This window comes from Erinaceus europaeus, chromosome X (assembly GCF_950295315.1).
Source record: "Erinaceus europaeus chromosome X, mEriEur2.1, whole genome shotgun sequence".
In the NCBI taxonomy this organism is placed as follows: Eukaryota; Metazoa; Chordata; class Mammalia; order Eulipotyphla; family Erinaceidae; genus Erinaceus; species Erinaceus europaeus.
Genome location: NC_080185.1, coordinates 41,914,988 through 41,928,530, shown reverse-complemented (window position 1 = coordinate 41,928,530; position 13,543 = coordinate 41,914,988). Strand labels below are relative to the sequence as shown.

General features: G+C 46.1%; 1 protein-coding gene and 1 non-coding gene across 11 annotated transcripts in view; both read right to left on the bottom strand.

The window, feature by feature from the left end:
* Positions 1-13,543, bottom strand: part of SEPTIN6 (septin 6) — a 111,423-nt gene that overhangs the window by 89,050 nt on the left and 8,830 nt on the right. For 7 of the 10 annotated variants that reach the window (XR_009547591.1, XR_009547588.1, XR_009547587.1 and 4 more), the window contains exon 2: positions 12,822-12,896. The exons of the other annotated variants lie outside the window; for them this stretch is intronic. Coding sequence is in view for 3 of the 7 variants with exons in the window: in XM_060183271.1 (XP_060039254.1) it covers positions 12,822-12,896 (75 nt within the window). In the remaining 4 variants the exon portion in view is untranslated. The remainder of the gene's footprint in view (positions 1-12,821; positions 12,897-13,543) is intronic. 10 annotated transcript variants of the gene reach the window in all.
* On the bottom strand, positions 5,133-5,248 carry LOC132535983 (U5 spliceosomal RNA). The gene has a single exon (XR_009547684.1). It is a non-coding gene; the product is annotated as a U5 spliceosomal RNA (small nuclear RNA).

The following is a 13,543-nucleotide window of genomic DNA, read 5'->3' as shown; positions in this document are numbered from 1 at the left end:
ATTTTGTTTAATATTTTATTTATTTATGAGAAAGATATGAGGAGAGAGAAAGAACCAGACATCACTCTGGCACATGTGCTGCTGAGAAATCGAACTCAGGACCTCATGCTTGAGAGTCCAAAGCTTTACCACTGCGCCACCTCCCGGACCACAGATGCTTGTATTTCTTAAGCCGGTCCTTGCGCTTCACGCCACTTGCGCTAAACCCACGGCACTACCGCCCAACTCCTGAATGCTTGTATTTCTTTCCTGGTTTTATAAAAGTTTTTTTTTTTTTTGGCTTGTTTTTTTCCTCAAGATTTTATTTATTTATTAATGAGAAAGATAGGAGGAGAGATAGAAAGAACCTGACATCGTTAGGGTACAAGTGCTGCCAAGGATTGAGAACACGGGGACATCATGCTTAAGAGTTCAATGCCTTAGGACGCTAGGCAGCAGTATAGCAGGTAAAGCACACATGGTACAAAGCTCAAGGACCAGCTTAAGGATCCAGGTTCGAGCCCCCAGCTCCCCACCTGCAGGGAGGGTCCGCTTCACAAGCGGTGAAGCAGGTCTGCAGGTGTCTCTCTTTCTCTCCCCCTTTGTCTTCTTGTCCTCTCTAAATTTCTCTCTATCCTATCCAACAACGACAACTATAATAACAATTACAACCACAAGGGCAACAAAATGGGGGAAATAGCCTCCAGAAGCAGTGGATTGTAGTGCTGGCACTGAGCCCCAGTGATAACCCTTGGGGCAAAAAAAAAAAAAAAAAAGAGTCCAGTCAGTGCCTTATCCACTATGCTATGTCCTGGACCACTCTTCTTTATCATTTTTACTTTTTTTTTTTTTTTTTTTTTTACCAGAGCACTGATCAGCTTTGGCTTATGGTGGTGGTGGTGGTGGTGGTGGCTGGGGGGGGGGGGGTGTTGAACCTGGGACTTTGAAGCCTCAGGCACAAGAAGAGTCTCTTTGCATAACCATTATGCTATCTACCCCCCACCCTTTTCTTTATCTTTTTCCATAGCATCACCTAACATCACTGGAAGATTTAGGGACTCAAGAACCTGGGGTCTGTTGGATGTGTTCTTGCCAGTCAAGACTGAAGCTGAGAGGCTGGTGAAATAGCTCCCTTGGATAGTGTGTTGTTTTGCCATGTGCATGACCCGGGTTCGAGCCTCGCCCCCACCATAATGAAGAAAGCTTTGGTGCTGTGGTCTCTTTCACATACTCTGTGCCTCAAAAAAATTAAATTAAATTAAATTAAAAACTTAAGCAGAAGACTTTTTAGCCAATAGCGGAGAAAGCTTCAAAAAAGGAAATTGTATACACAGCCCCCACTTTGGGAAATCCTGTCTCGCCAGCACCATTCACTTTTGTCTAATGAATGTTATGAGAGGTCAAGGTCATTGTTATGAATGCAAATCCCCATTGTTCAGAAGTCCATATGTAGAGGTGAAAAGGACAGGATCCTTGACAGTCCCTGGAAGTCTGTTCCCCCAATATCACTACACTTGTAATACCTTATCTCTTTCCTCTTCCTTCTTAAAGTGACCTGGTTAGCTGCAGCCCTGATTACTAACAGACTATTCACTGGACTACAACGTGCCCAAGAGGAGGAAAAAACTGGAACCGTGACTCTGCATGGTTGACACCCAGATCTAAAATTATCTCAGGGGCTGGGGACATAGCATAGTGGTTCTGCAAAACTCTCCCACTTGAAGCTCCAAGGTCCCAGGTTCAATCACCAGCACCACCATAAGCCAAAGCTGAGCAGAGCTCTGATTTAAAAACAAAAGCAGTGGGCCAGGCGGTGGTACACCAGGTTAAGCACACATAGTCCGAAGCACGAGGATCCCAGTTTGAGCCCCGAGCACACCACCTGCAGAGAGGGGATCGCTTCACAAGCAGCGAAGCAGATCTGTGGGTATCTATCTTTCTCTCTCCCTATCTTCCCCATCCCTCTCAATTTCTCTCTGTCCAATCAAAAATAAATAAATAAATAAATAAATACAATGGCCACAGTGGATTCATAGTGACATCACGTAGCCCAGTGATAACCCTGGACCCTGGAGGCAAAAAAAAAAAAAAAAGGCAGCCCAGGAGTGGTGAAATTGCATGTATACAAGCGCCTAGCTCACAAAGCTATCTTGAGTAGCAAGTAGTCAATGCTAAAAAAAAAAAAAAAGAAAGAAAGAAAAGAAGAAACCTGTAGACACCCTGCCACCTCTCTGTGCAAAAGTCCATGTGCAACGAAATCCATCACAGCACTCTTCATAATCTTGAAAGACTAGGAAGAAAAATACAAACACTCAACAGTAGAAAAACATTTCCCTAAGCCATAGCACACACACGTTCTGGAATATTCTGCAGTCAATATGAAGACTGTAGTATTGGGGGGGGTTTACTAGGAGATAGTTCACCACGTCAGAGCACACGTATTACCATGTAATGAGGATGTGGTTTCAAGCCCCTCGCCACCAAGTGGGGGAAGTTTCATGAGTGAAGTTTCATGAGTGGTGGAGTGATACTGAGGTGACTCTCATTTCGTCTCCCTCTGTCTCTCACCTTCTCTGTCAAAAAGAGAAAAAATGGCCACCAGGTGCAGGCACTGGAACCCCAGTGTAAGGGGGGGCAGGAAAAAAGGAAGAGGAAAGAAGAGAAGAATGACAAGAAGGAGGAGAAGATGAGGAAAAGGAAGATAGATGGCTGAGGAGGGAGAAGAAGGAGGAGGAAGGAGGAGATAGAAAAGAAGAATGACAAGAAGGGGAAGGGGAGAGGCGTAGGAGGAAGAAGAGAAGGTAGAGAATGGCAGGTGTCTATAAAATCGTTAAATCCCCCAGCACCTAATAAAGTGGGAATAAAGAATGGCATGTGTCTGTGTACTGCTGAGACTATTTCCAAGGCATGTTATAGTGTACAGAGAAGATACAGAACAGTAATTGAGCCCACACATGCAAAACAGTCCTATCTGTGTGTTTGCACATGAATGCGTATGAGTGCATAGAGAAAGGACAGAAAAAGATACCCACCGATTCTAAGAAGTGTAACTCCCACTGGAGAGAAGACCAGAAATACAGGGGTCTACTCAGGAGGACTGGCAGTGTGCTTCCATTACTTAGTGTGTGTGTGTGTGTGTGTGTGTGTGTGTGTGTGTGTGTGACAGAGAGAGAGAGAGAGAACACACAAGAGCATCACTCTGGCACATGCTTGAGAGTCCAGCACTTTATCCACTACACCACCGTCATGACCACCAGACTGACTCTCTGAAAGCATGGCCATATTCACATAAAACCTGATGACTGGAAGGCTTGCTTATTTATTTATTTATATTTTTTTTTTAATTTTTTTATTTAAGAAAGGATTAATTAACAAAACCATAGGGTAGGAGGGGTACAACTCCACACAATTCCCACCACCCAATCTCCATATCCCACCCCCTCCCCCGATAGCTTTCCCATTCTCTATCCCTCTGGGAGCATGGACCCAGGGTCATTGTGGGTTGCAGAAGGTAGAAGGTCTGGCTTCTGTAATTGCTTCCCCGCTGAACATGGGCGTTGACTGGTCGGTCCATACTCCTAGTCTGCCTCTCTCTTTCCCTAGTAGGGGTGGGTCTCTGGAGAAGAGGAGCTCCAGGACACATTGGTGGGGTCTTCAATCCAGGGAAGCCTGGCTAGCATCCTGATGGCATCTGGAACCTGGTGACTGAAAAGAGAGTTAACATACGAAGCCAAACAAATTGTTGAGCAATCATGGACCCAAAGCTTGGAATAGTGGAGAGGAAGTGTTAGGGAGGGTACTCACTGCAAACTCTAGTATACTTCTGCTTTCTTACTTTGGTGCCATACTCCAAACTCAGTCAATTTCTGCTTTGCGTTTCTACTTTTTTTTATATATATATGCATAACATTCCCCAGATTCCCATTTAACAATACAACCCCCACTATGTCATTCATCATCTTTCATGGACCTGTATTCTCCCCACCCACCCACCCACCCCAGAGTCTTTTACTTTGGTGTAATACTCCAATTCCATTTCAGGTTCGACTTGTGTTTTCTTTTCTAATCTTGTTTTTCAACTTCGGCCTGAGAGTGAGATCATCCCATATTCATCCTATTTATTTACTTTTAAATGGAGCACTGCTCAGCTCTGGCTTCTGGTGATGCTGGGGATTGAACCTGGGACTGTGGACCCTCAGGAAGGAAAGTCTTCTACAGAACCATTATGCTGTCTCCCCAGCCTTGGAACATTTTTCCTTATTTATTTGTTTGTTTGTTTGTTTGTTTATATGTTACCAGAGCACTGCTCAGTTCTGGCTTAGTTCAGGGGATTGAACCTGGGACTTCGGAGCCTCAGACATGACAGTCTCTTTGCATAACCATTATGTATTCCCCCACCCTGGAACATATTTTCTAATTTTTAATTATCTTTATTTTTTTTTTTACCCCTGCTAAGACAGGGGCTCAAAAAATTGAGATAAAACTCAGAACTGGGCAGTCGGGCGGTAGCGCAGCGGGTTAAGTGCATGGTGGCGCAAATCGCAAGGACCAACTCAAAGATCCTGGTTCGAGTCCCCGGCTCCCCACCTGCAGGGGAGTCGCTTCACAGGCAGTGAAGCAGGTCTGCAGGTGTCTATCTTTCTCTCCCCCTCTGTCTTCCCCTCCTCTCTCCATTTCTCTCTGTACTACCTAACAGTGACCACATAAACAACAACAGTAATAACTACAACAACAATAAATAAAAAAAAAAGGGCGGGGGTCGGGCGGTGGCGCAGTGGGTTAAGCGCATGTGGCGCAAAGCGCAGGGACCGGCGTAAGGATCCCGGTTCGAGCCCCCGGCTCCCCACCTGCAGGGGAGTCGCTTCACAGGCGGTGAAGCTTGTCTGCAGGTGTCTATCTTTCTCTCCCCTTCTCTGTCTTCCCCTCCTCTCTCGATTTCTCTCTGTCCTATCCAACAACGAATTGCATCAACAAGGGCAATAATAATAACCACAACGAAGCTACAGCAAGGGCAACAAAAGGGGGAAAAAATGGCCTCCAGGAGCGGTGGATTCATGGTGCAGGCACCGAGCCCAGCAATAACCCTGGAGGAGGAAAAATAAAAAATAATAATAAAAAAATTAAAAAACAAGGGCAAGAAAAGGGAAAATAAATAAATATTAAAATTTTTTTAAAAAAGAATTAGAAAAAAACTCAGAATTGTTCCTCTCCACGGAAATCTTTAGTAAATGGCAAAAGATTCATGTGATCTGAAGAGAAACCAGAGTATTAATTATCTTTATTTACTTGTTGGATAGAGATAGAAATCGAGAGGGATGAGGGATGGGGGAGAGGGAGAGGGAGAGAGACAGAGAGACATGTGAAGTGCTATTTCACTCGCCAAGCTTCTCCCCTGCAGGTGGGGACCAGGGGCTGAAACCTGGGTCCTTGTGCATTGTGACATGTGCGCTCAACCAGGTGTGATACCACCAGCCCTGCCCAGGAACACATCCTCAATACAAGAGAGACTCCTTCGCCCAGCTTTGTAGCAGGGTAATTGTGAGAGTCTGGGTGAAGCGAAAGCGGAGAGGACTCAGGGAGCCCCTCCAGCCCTCCCCAATGACATTTCCTGTTTGCTGCTCGGCAGCAGTCACCTGTGGTTTTGAAATCCGTTAGACCACATTTCACATCACAGCAGCAAACCTGCTCTCTCGGTCTCTTTCTGTATCTTCTCCGAGAACATGGCCGATGCTGTCTTTTAATCGAATGTTTGAGAAGCTCCAATTAGGAGGACCGAGTTAAGGGGGGGGGGCTCAAGCTGTGCATCTCTCTGTAAGCCAAGAGTCCCATAAGTATCCCAGTGCACGGCTCCTGGCTCTCTATAATCACCACCCCCATTACCTTTCTGGCCTAGCAAGCACTGGAGGCCTCTGGGAATGGAGAATTGGCCTGTTTCCGCTGACAGCTGCGGGGATTGGCTAAGTCAGCAGCTGTCATCACTGAAGCAGATGAGACCAAAGCCACAAAGTTTAAGACTCACGACTGACAATTAGGATGGCTGTGGTGGGTGGTAAATATTAGACAGCTATGAAAAATGTCCTCTAAGAATATGTAATCATGTAAGGAAATCACCACATACCACTAGACAGACACAAAACTAAACAGACTCACCACAGATGCCTGTCTACACAGACATTTCTTAATGATGGGAGGAAAGGCTGTATGCATTTTAAACATATGGGGGAGAGGGGCTGCAGGTGGTTCACCCAATAGAACACACGTTACCCTGTGTAGAGACTCACGGTCAAGTTCCTGCCCACCAAGTGGGAGCACCGTAGAGGGGGAGCTTCATGAGCGGTAGAGCAGTGCTACGGTATTTCTCAATCTCTATCCTTCTATCTCTCTGTCTTTCACTTTTTATTTTATTTAGAGAAAAGAAGAAAAATGGTCTCCATGAGAGGTAAAGTCATGTAGGCACTAAACCCCAGAGTTAACGCCGAATCAATCAATACATGGGAAGAATGGAAGAGGCCAGGCACTGGCTCCCTTACTTGAATACACAAATCATAATGCTTTAAAGCACCCAAGTTCAAACCCCCATCCCAATCTGCAGGGCTGCAAGTGTCTTCCCCCCCCCCGTCTCTATCTCCCTCCCTTTCCATCTCACTTTGTCTCTATCCAATAAATGAATTAATAAATATATTAAACAGATTGGAAGAATGTACACCAAAATGAAGCAGTTCCTTTGGGGGTAGAAGGCTGTGTTATTTTTTCCTGTTTTATAAATTTCCTACAATAGGCAGTGTTCATTTTTAAAATGTTTATTTAGGGAGTAGGGTGGTAGTGCAGTGGGTTAAGAGCACATGGCACAAAGTGCAAAGACGGGAGTAAGGATCCCGGTTTGAGCTCCCGGCTCCCCACCTTCAGAGGAGTCGCTTACACAGGCGGTGAACTGGGTCTGCAGATGTCTATCTTTCTCTCCCCCTCTCTGTCTTCCCCTCCTCTCTCCATTTCTCTCTGTCCTATGCAACAACGACAACATCAATAATAACTACAACAATAAAACAACAATGGCAACAAAAGGGAATAAATAAATATTTTTAAAAAGAAATTATATATATATATATATATATATATATATATATATATATATATGTTTATTTAATGAGAGACCAGGATACTATTCCAGCATGTGTGTTGCCAGAGATTGAACCTGGGGGGCCGGTTGGTGATGCACCTGGTTGAGCACACGTTACAATGCACAAGGACCCGGGTTCAGGCCTCCGGTCCCCACCTGCAAGGGGAAAGCTTCACAAGTGGGTGAAGTGAAGCAGAGCTGCAGGTGTCTCTGCCTCTATCCCTCTCTATCTCCCCCTTCCTCTTATCTCAATTTCTGGCTGTCTCTATCCAATAAATAAAGATAAACAAATTAAAAAGGGGGGCAGGTGGTGGCACACCTGGTTGAACGCACACCTTACAATTAGAAAGGACCCAGGTTCAAACCCCCAGCCCCCACCTGCAGGGAAAAAGCTTCATGAGTGGTGAAGCAGGGCTGCAGGTTTCACTGTGTCCCTCTTAATATTCCTATCTGCTCTCAATTTCTGTCTATTCAAAACAAATTTTTTTAAAATTTTGTGGTCCGGGAGGTGGCACAGTGGATAAGGCATTGGACTCTCAAGCATGAGGTCCTGAGTTCAATCCCCGGCAGCACATGTACCAGAGTGATGTCTGGTTCTTTCTCTCCTATCATTTCTCATGAATAAATAAATAAGATCTTTACAAAAATTTAAATAAAGAGATTGAAACTGAAAGCCGAGTTTTTTAAATTTTTTTCCCTTTTGTTGTCCTTGTTTATCGTTATTGTTGTTGTTATTGCTGTTGTTGTTGGATAGGACAGAGAGAAATGGAGAGAGATGGGGAAGACAGAGAGGAAGAGAGAAAGATAGACACCTATAGACCCACATCACCACCTGTGAAACAAACTCCCTGCAGGTGGGGAGCCGGGAGCTTAAACCAGGATCCTGACGGTCTGTGCGCTTTTTGCCATGAGCTATTAATCCACTGCACCACTGTCTGGCTCCCAAAAGCCCTGAGTTTTATCAAAAGCGAGCTCATCAGCCTCAAGCCAAATGTCATTAAAAAAAAAAAAACTCTGACATTTTGCTAGGCAGGAAAGCAGCCTCTGAGATATTAGCAAAATCATACAGCATGTCCTTAAATATCGTCATTTTGTTCAACACTATCCTGGATGTTTTTTTTTTTTCCACTTAGTGCTCTGAGTTGAGTTTTTCAGAGGAAGAGAGAGATAAACTGAAAGAGAGAGAGACCACAGCACTGAAGCTTTCTCCAGTGTTGGAGGCCAGGCTCGAACCTGGGTCATGCACACGGCAAAGCAGCATGCCATCCAAGTGATCTATTTGCCAGACCCATTGGGATTTCCGCGCACCGCCCACCCACCCCCCATTGATGTTACAATGAACCGTCATTCGTATTGTCATTCGTATTTTCGCTGAAAGTCACCATTCCCAAGAGCCTATCTGGTCACATGAGGTGACAATTTATTATACAACCAAAAGTACAGATCAGCAGAAAATGGGGAACGTGTTCAACGTTCAGGCAGTCTTGGCGCATAAAGAACTTACTTATTGGGAGTTGGGCCGTAGCACAGCAGGTTAAGCGCATGTGGCGCAAAGCGCAAGGACCAGTGTAAGAATCCCAGTTGGAGCCCCCAGCTCCCCACCTGCAGGGAAGCAGGTCTGCAGGTGTCTATCTTTCTCTCCCCTCTCTGTCTTCCCCTCCTCTCTCCATTTCTCTCTGTCCTGTCCAACAACAATGACAACAATAATAACTACAACAATAAAAAACAAAAGCAACAAAAGGAAATAAATTTTAAAATTGTTTTAAAAAAGAACTTATTTATTTTAGGGCCTGGGGCCAGGGAGACAGCATAGTGGTTCTGCAGAAGCTGAACCTGAAGCTCCAAAGTCACAGGTTCAGTCCCTGGTACCATATAAGCCACGGAAGAGGAGATGAGAAAGGGGGAGGGAAGGGGAGGGGAGGGAAGGGGAGGGGAAGGGAGGGAAGGGGAGGAGAAGGGAAGGGGAGGAAAACACCCCCACCTGCAGGAGGAAGCTTCATGAGTGATAAAGTAGGTCTGCAGGTGTCTCTCTCTCTCCATCTCTCTCTCTCCCACTTTTCTCTCAATTTCTCTCTGCCTCTATCCAATAAATACATTTTTTAGGGTGGGTGTAGATAGCATAATGGTTATGCAAAGATACTCTCATGCCTGAAGCTCTGAAAGTCCCAGGTTCAATCCCCACCACCATCACCACCACCACTATAAGCCAGAGCTTGAGCAGTGCTCTGGTAAAAAACAACATTTTTTTTTTTTTTTGGCTAAAGAGCATTTATATGTTTTACCAATCATACAACAAAACATTGCTGTTATTTTGTTATGGTATGACAAGGATATGACACATAGTGACAGTATACCTTAACAATCCGAGTCACAGGGAACCAGAAGTCAAATTGCTCTCTTAATAAATGGAACTAAAAGCCCGCAGATGCCACAATCAGTTGTCGCCCTATCTGCTGCCTCTAGTGTTGTCAATGTGGGGCGGCGGGCGGGGCGGTGGTGGCTGCCTCCAAATTACTGATCCTGAGAACCACAGTACAAGTATCATCTTCCTCTCTTTCTCTGTCTTCCCCTCCTCTCTCCATTTCTCTCTGTCCTATCCAATAACGACAGCAATGACAATAACAACAACAACAATAAAAAAAAAGGCAACAAAAGGGAAAAAAATAGGGAGTCGGGCAGTAGCGCAACAGGTTAAGCGCAGGTGGCGTAAAGCTCAAGGACCGGCTGAAGGATCCCGGTTCAAGCCCCTGGCTCCCCACCTGCAGGGGGGGTCGTTTCACGGGCGGTGAAGCAGATCTGCAGGTGTCTATCTTTCTCTCCCCCTCTCTGTCTTCCCCTCCTCTCTGTCCTATTCAACAATGACAACAATAATAGCTACAATAATAAAATAACAAGGGCAACAAAAGGGAATGAATAAATAAATAGTAAAAAAAAGATTTTTTAAAAAAGGGAAAAAATAGCCTCCAGGAGCAGTGGATTCCTAGTGCAGGCACCAAGTCCCAGCAATAACCCTGGAGGCAAAAAAAAAAAAGTAAAAATGGGGTTCCAGAGACAGGCATCCAGCTATATGGGGTAATTCCATAGGAGGCCTCTAGACAAATGCTTTGAGTTTTATTCAAATATTCATTTATGTACGTATGTATGTATGTATGTATGTATGTATGTATGTATGTACGTATGTATGTATGTATGTATGTATTGGATAAAGAAAGAAATCGGGGGCCGGGTGGTGGCACACCTGACTGAGCACACATGTTACAATGTGCAAGGGCCCGGGTTCAAGCCCCTGGTCCCTACCTACAGGGGAAAAGCTTTGCAAGTGGTGAAACAGAATTGCAGGTATCCTTCATCTCTCTCCCTCTCTATATGCCTCCCTCCTCTCAATTTCTGGCTGTGTCTATTCAATAAATAAATAAAGATTATAAAAAAATGAAAGAGAAATCCAGAAGGAAGATGGAGAAAGAGGGAGACACCTGTGGCACTGCTTCATCACTCACTAAGCTATCAGGTGTGCCAACACCCAGCCCCTTGGTTCCAAACCGAAAGACCCTGCAGAGGTGACGGAGACCTGCCTTCTCTCCAACTCCCTCCCCAGCCAGCTCGAAGCATTCAGTAGAGGTGGAATGAAGTTCTGCCACCTCATTGAAAAAGCAGAAGTGGGCCAGGCACCCCGCAGAGGAAGGCCTAGAACCTTCCATCCCACCTGCTCACTCACTCAGCTGACAAAAAGGAGAAACAGAGCCTCGTGGAAGGAGGAAGTAAACTGTCCCCAGTCACAGCGTGACTCAGTGGCAACGAGTGGTACCCAGCTCAGAGATTCCGTCAGCCACCCTGCAAAAGCTGACCCAGGTGACAGTCACCTGGCTTTATGTCACTAAAATTCTGGAACAGAGGGAGCTGGCAGGTACTACGCACTTCAGCTGGATAGAAGCATAAGGGACAAGGGACATGACCCAGAAGCCGGCAGCCCACCATAGGGACTCAGATGCAGGGAAGGGAACAGATAATCCAGGCCCAGAAGGGCTCTTGTTCCTCTCATACATGCTCTCTCTCATCTCCTGCTCTCACATGACTGAGGCCCGAAGGTTCAGTCTGGCTATTTGGCTGGCTATTTAGTTCTACCCAAGGACCCAGGACTGCAGCCCAGGAAGTAGTACAGTGGATCAAGCAGTGGACTGTCAAGCATGAGGTCCTGAGTTCAAGCCCCAGCATGATAGGTGCCAGAGTGATGCTCGGGTTCTCTCTTGGTGTGTCATTAATAAATCAATGTCATCTTTAAAATAAACAAATACAGGGCCAGGCAGTGGCACAAATGGTTAGGCACTCACATTATAGTGCGCAATGACTCAGGTTCAAGCCCCCAGTCCCCACCTGCAGGGGGGGGGAAACACTTCATGACCAGTGAAGCAGTGATGGCAGGTGTCTCACTTTCTACCTTCCTCCCCCTCTCAATTTCTTTATGTCTTGTCAAATAAAAGGAAGAAAATAAAATACGTAATAAAAAGAGGAGGAGGAGGAAGAAGAGAAAGACAGAAGGAAGGAAAAAGAGGAAGGGTTTACAAGCTGTCAAACAGCTCACATGTGTCCTGTGCTGTTTTGCCATGTGCGTGACCCAGGTTCAAGCCTGGCCCCCATCACATCAAAAGAAACATTCAGTGGCCGGGCGGTAACGCAGCAGGTTAAGTGCAAGTGGCTCAAACTACAAGGACCGGTGTAAGAATCCTGGTTTGAGCCCCCAGCTCCCCACCTGCAGGGGGGGTCGCTTCACACACGGTGAAGCAGGTCTGCAGGTGTCTATCTTTCTCTCCTCCTCTGTCTTCCCTTCCTCTCTCGATTTCTCTCTGTCCTGTCCAACAATAACAACATCAATAACAACAATAACAATAAATACAACAAGGGCAACAAAATGGGGAAAATGGCCTCCAGCAGCAGTGGATTCATAGTGCAGGCACTGAGCCCCAGAGATAACCCTGGAGGCAAAAAAAGAAAGAAACTTTCATGTTGTGGTCTTTTTCACTCTCTCTGCCTCTGGTGTGGAACTATACATTGTAATCTTATCATCTTGCTACATACTATCAATAACAAATAAAAAACATGTGAAGGAACAAAAAGAAAGAAAGAAAAGGAGAGTGGGGGTGGCACACCTGGCTGAGTGCACATTTTACCATAAGCAAGACCACGGGTTCAAACTCCAGCTCCCCACCTGCAGGGGGGAAGCTTCATAAGTGAAGCAGGGCTGCAGACCGCTCTCTCTCTCTCTCTCTCTCTCTCTCTCTCTCTCTCCCTGTCTATCTCTCCATTCCTTTTAGTTTTTTTATTTTATTCATTTATTTACCCTTTTGCTTCCCTTGTTGTCTTTTTTAAAAATTATTGTTGTTGTAGTTATTGTTGTTGTTATTGATGCCATCGCTGTTAGATAGGACACAAAGAAATGTAGAGAGGACGGGAAGACAGAGAGGGAGAGAAAGACAGACACCTGCAGACCTGCTTCACTGCCTGTGAAGGGAGTCCCCTGCAGGTGGGGAGCCGGGGGTTCAAACTGGGACCCAGGATCCTTCTGCCGGTCCTTGCGATTTGCTGCGCCACGTGCGCTTAGCCCGCTGCGCTTCCGCCCCGACTCCCTCCATTTCCTTTCAATCCCTCGCTGTCTCTATGAAAAAAATAAATAAAGATAGTTTTTAAAGGTACTACCCTAAAAAGAGAGAGAGGAGCAGGGGTTACTCACAAGCCTCTGGATGAACGCCCACGGGTTGTCTGGGGAGCCCGACTGGGTCTCCATCTGGTCTTGCTTAATGGGGAGCTGCAGGAAAGAAAAACCCACAGTTCCTGCCTCTGTGTGCAGACCTGGGGCCTCTGCTGGAAAGAAAAGCAGACACTACCCCCACCCCCAGGGCCCTGAGAACACAGCTCTGCAACTGGGACCCTGAGGCCTTGGCCCCCAAGTCACCCCAGGAAGTGAGTGGCTGTGGATAACTGAACCCCAGGACCCACTGAGAGCACCCCATCACTCAGCAGATGGAAGTCCCTAATGAGAAGGAGCTGACATGGAAGAGGAGAAGGAGAAGGAGGAGAGGACGAGGGAGGAGGGAAAGGGAAGGGGTAGGGAGGGGGGAAAGGGGAGAGATGGGGTATGGGGAGGGTGGGGAGGGGGAGGGGAGGAGGAGGGAGAAGACATGGTTCTCCAGCCTCCTGAAGGAGTATGTGCTCTTTCTTCTCTGAGTAGGAGAACACACACACACCTTTTCAGATCCCACCAGTCCCTTCAGCCAGCCTAGCTGGGGGAGGAAGGGTCTGTGTTTCTAATTTATTCTGTTCCCATTGAGTTCCTCCTCCCCTCTCCCCCTTCCAGCTGTTACTTAAAATAATCCATCGTGACATGGCTGGTGGCTCCAAGATTTTTATTTTTTTAATTGTTTTTTTTATTTCAAGCAGTGCTGGGGGGGGGGA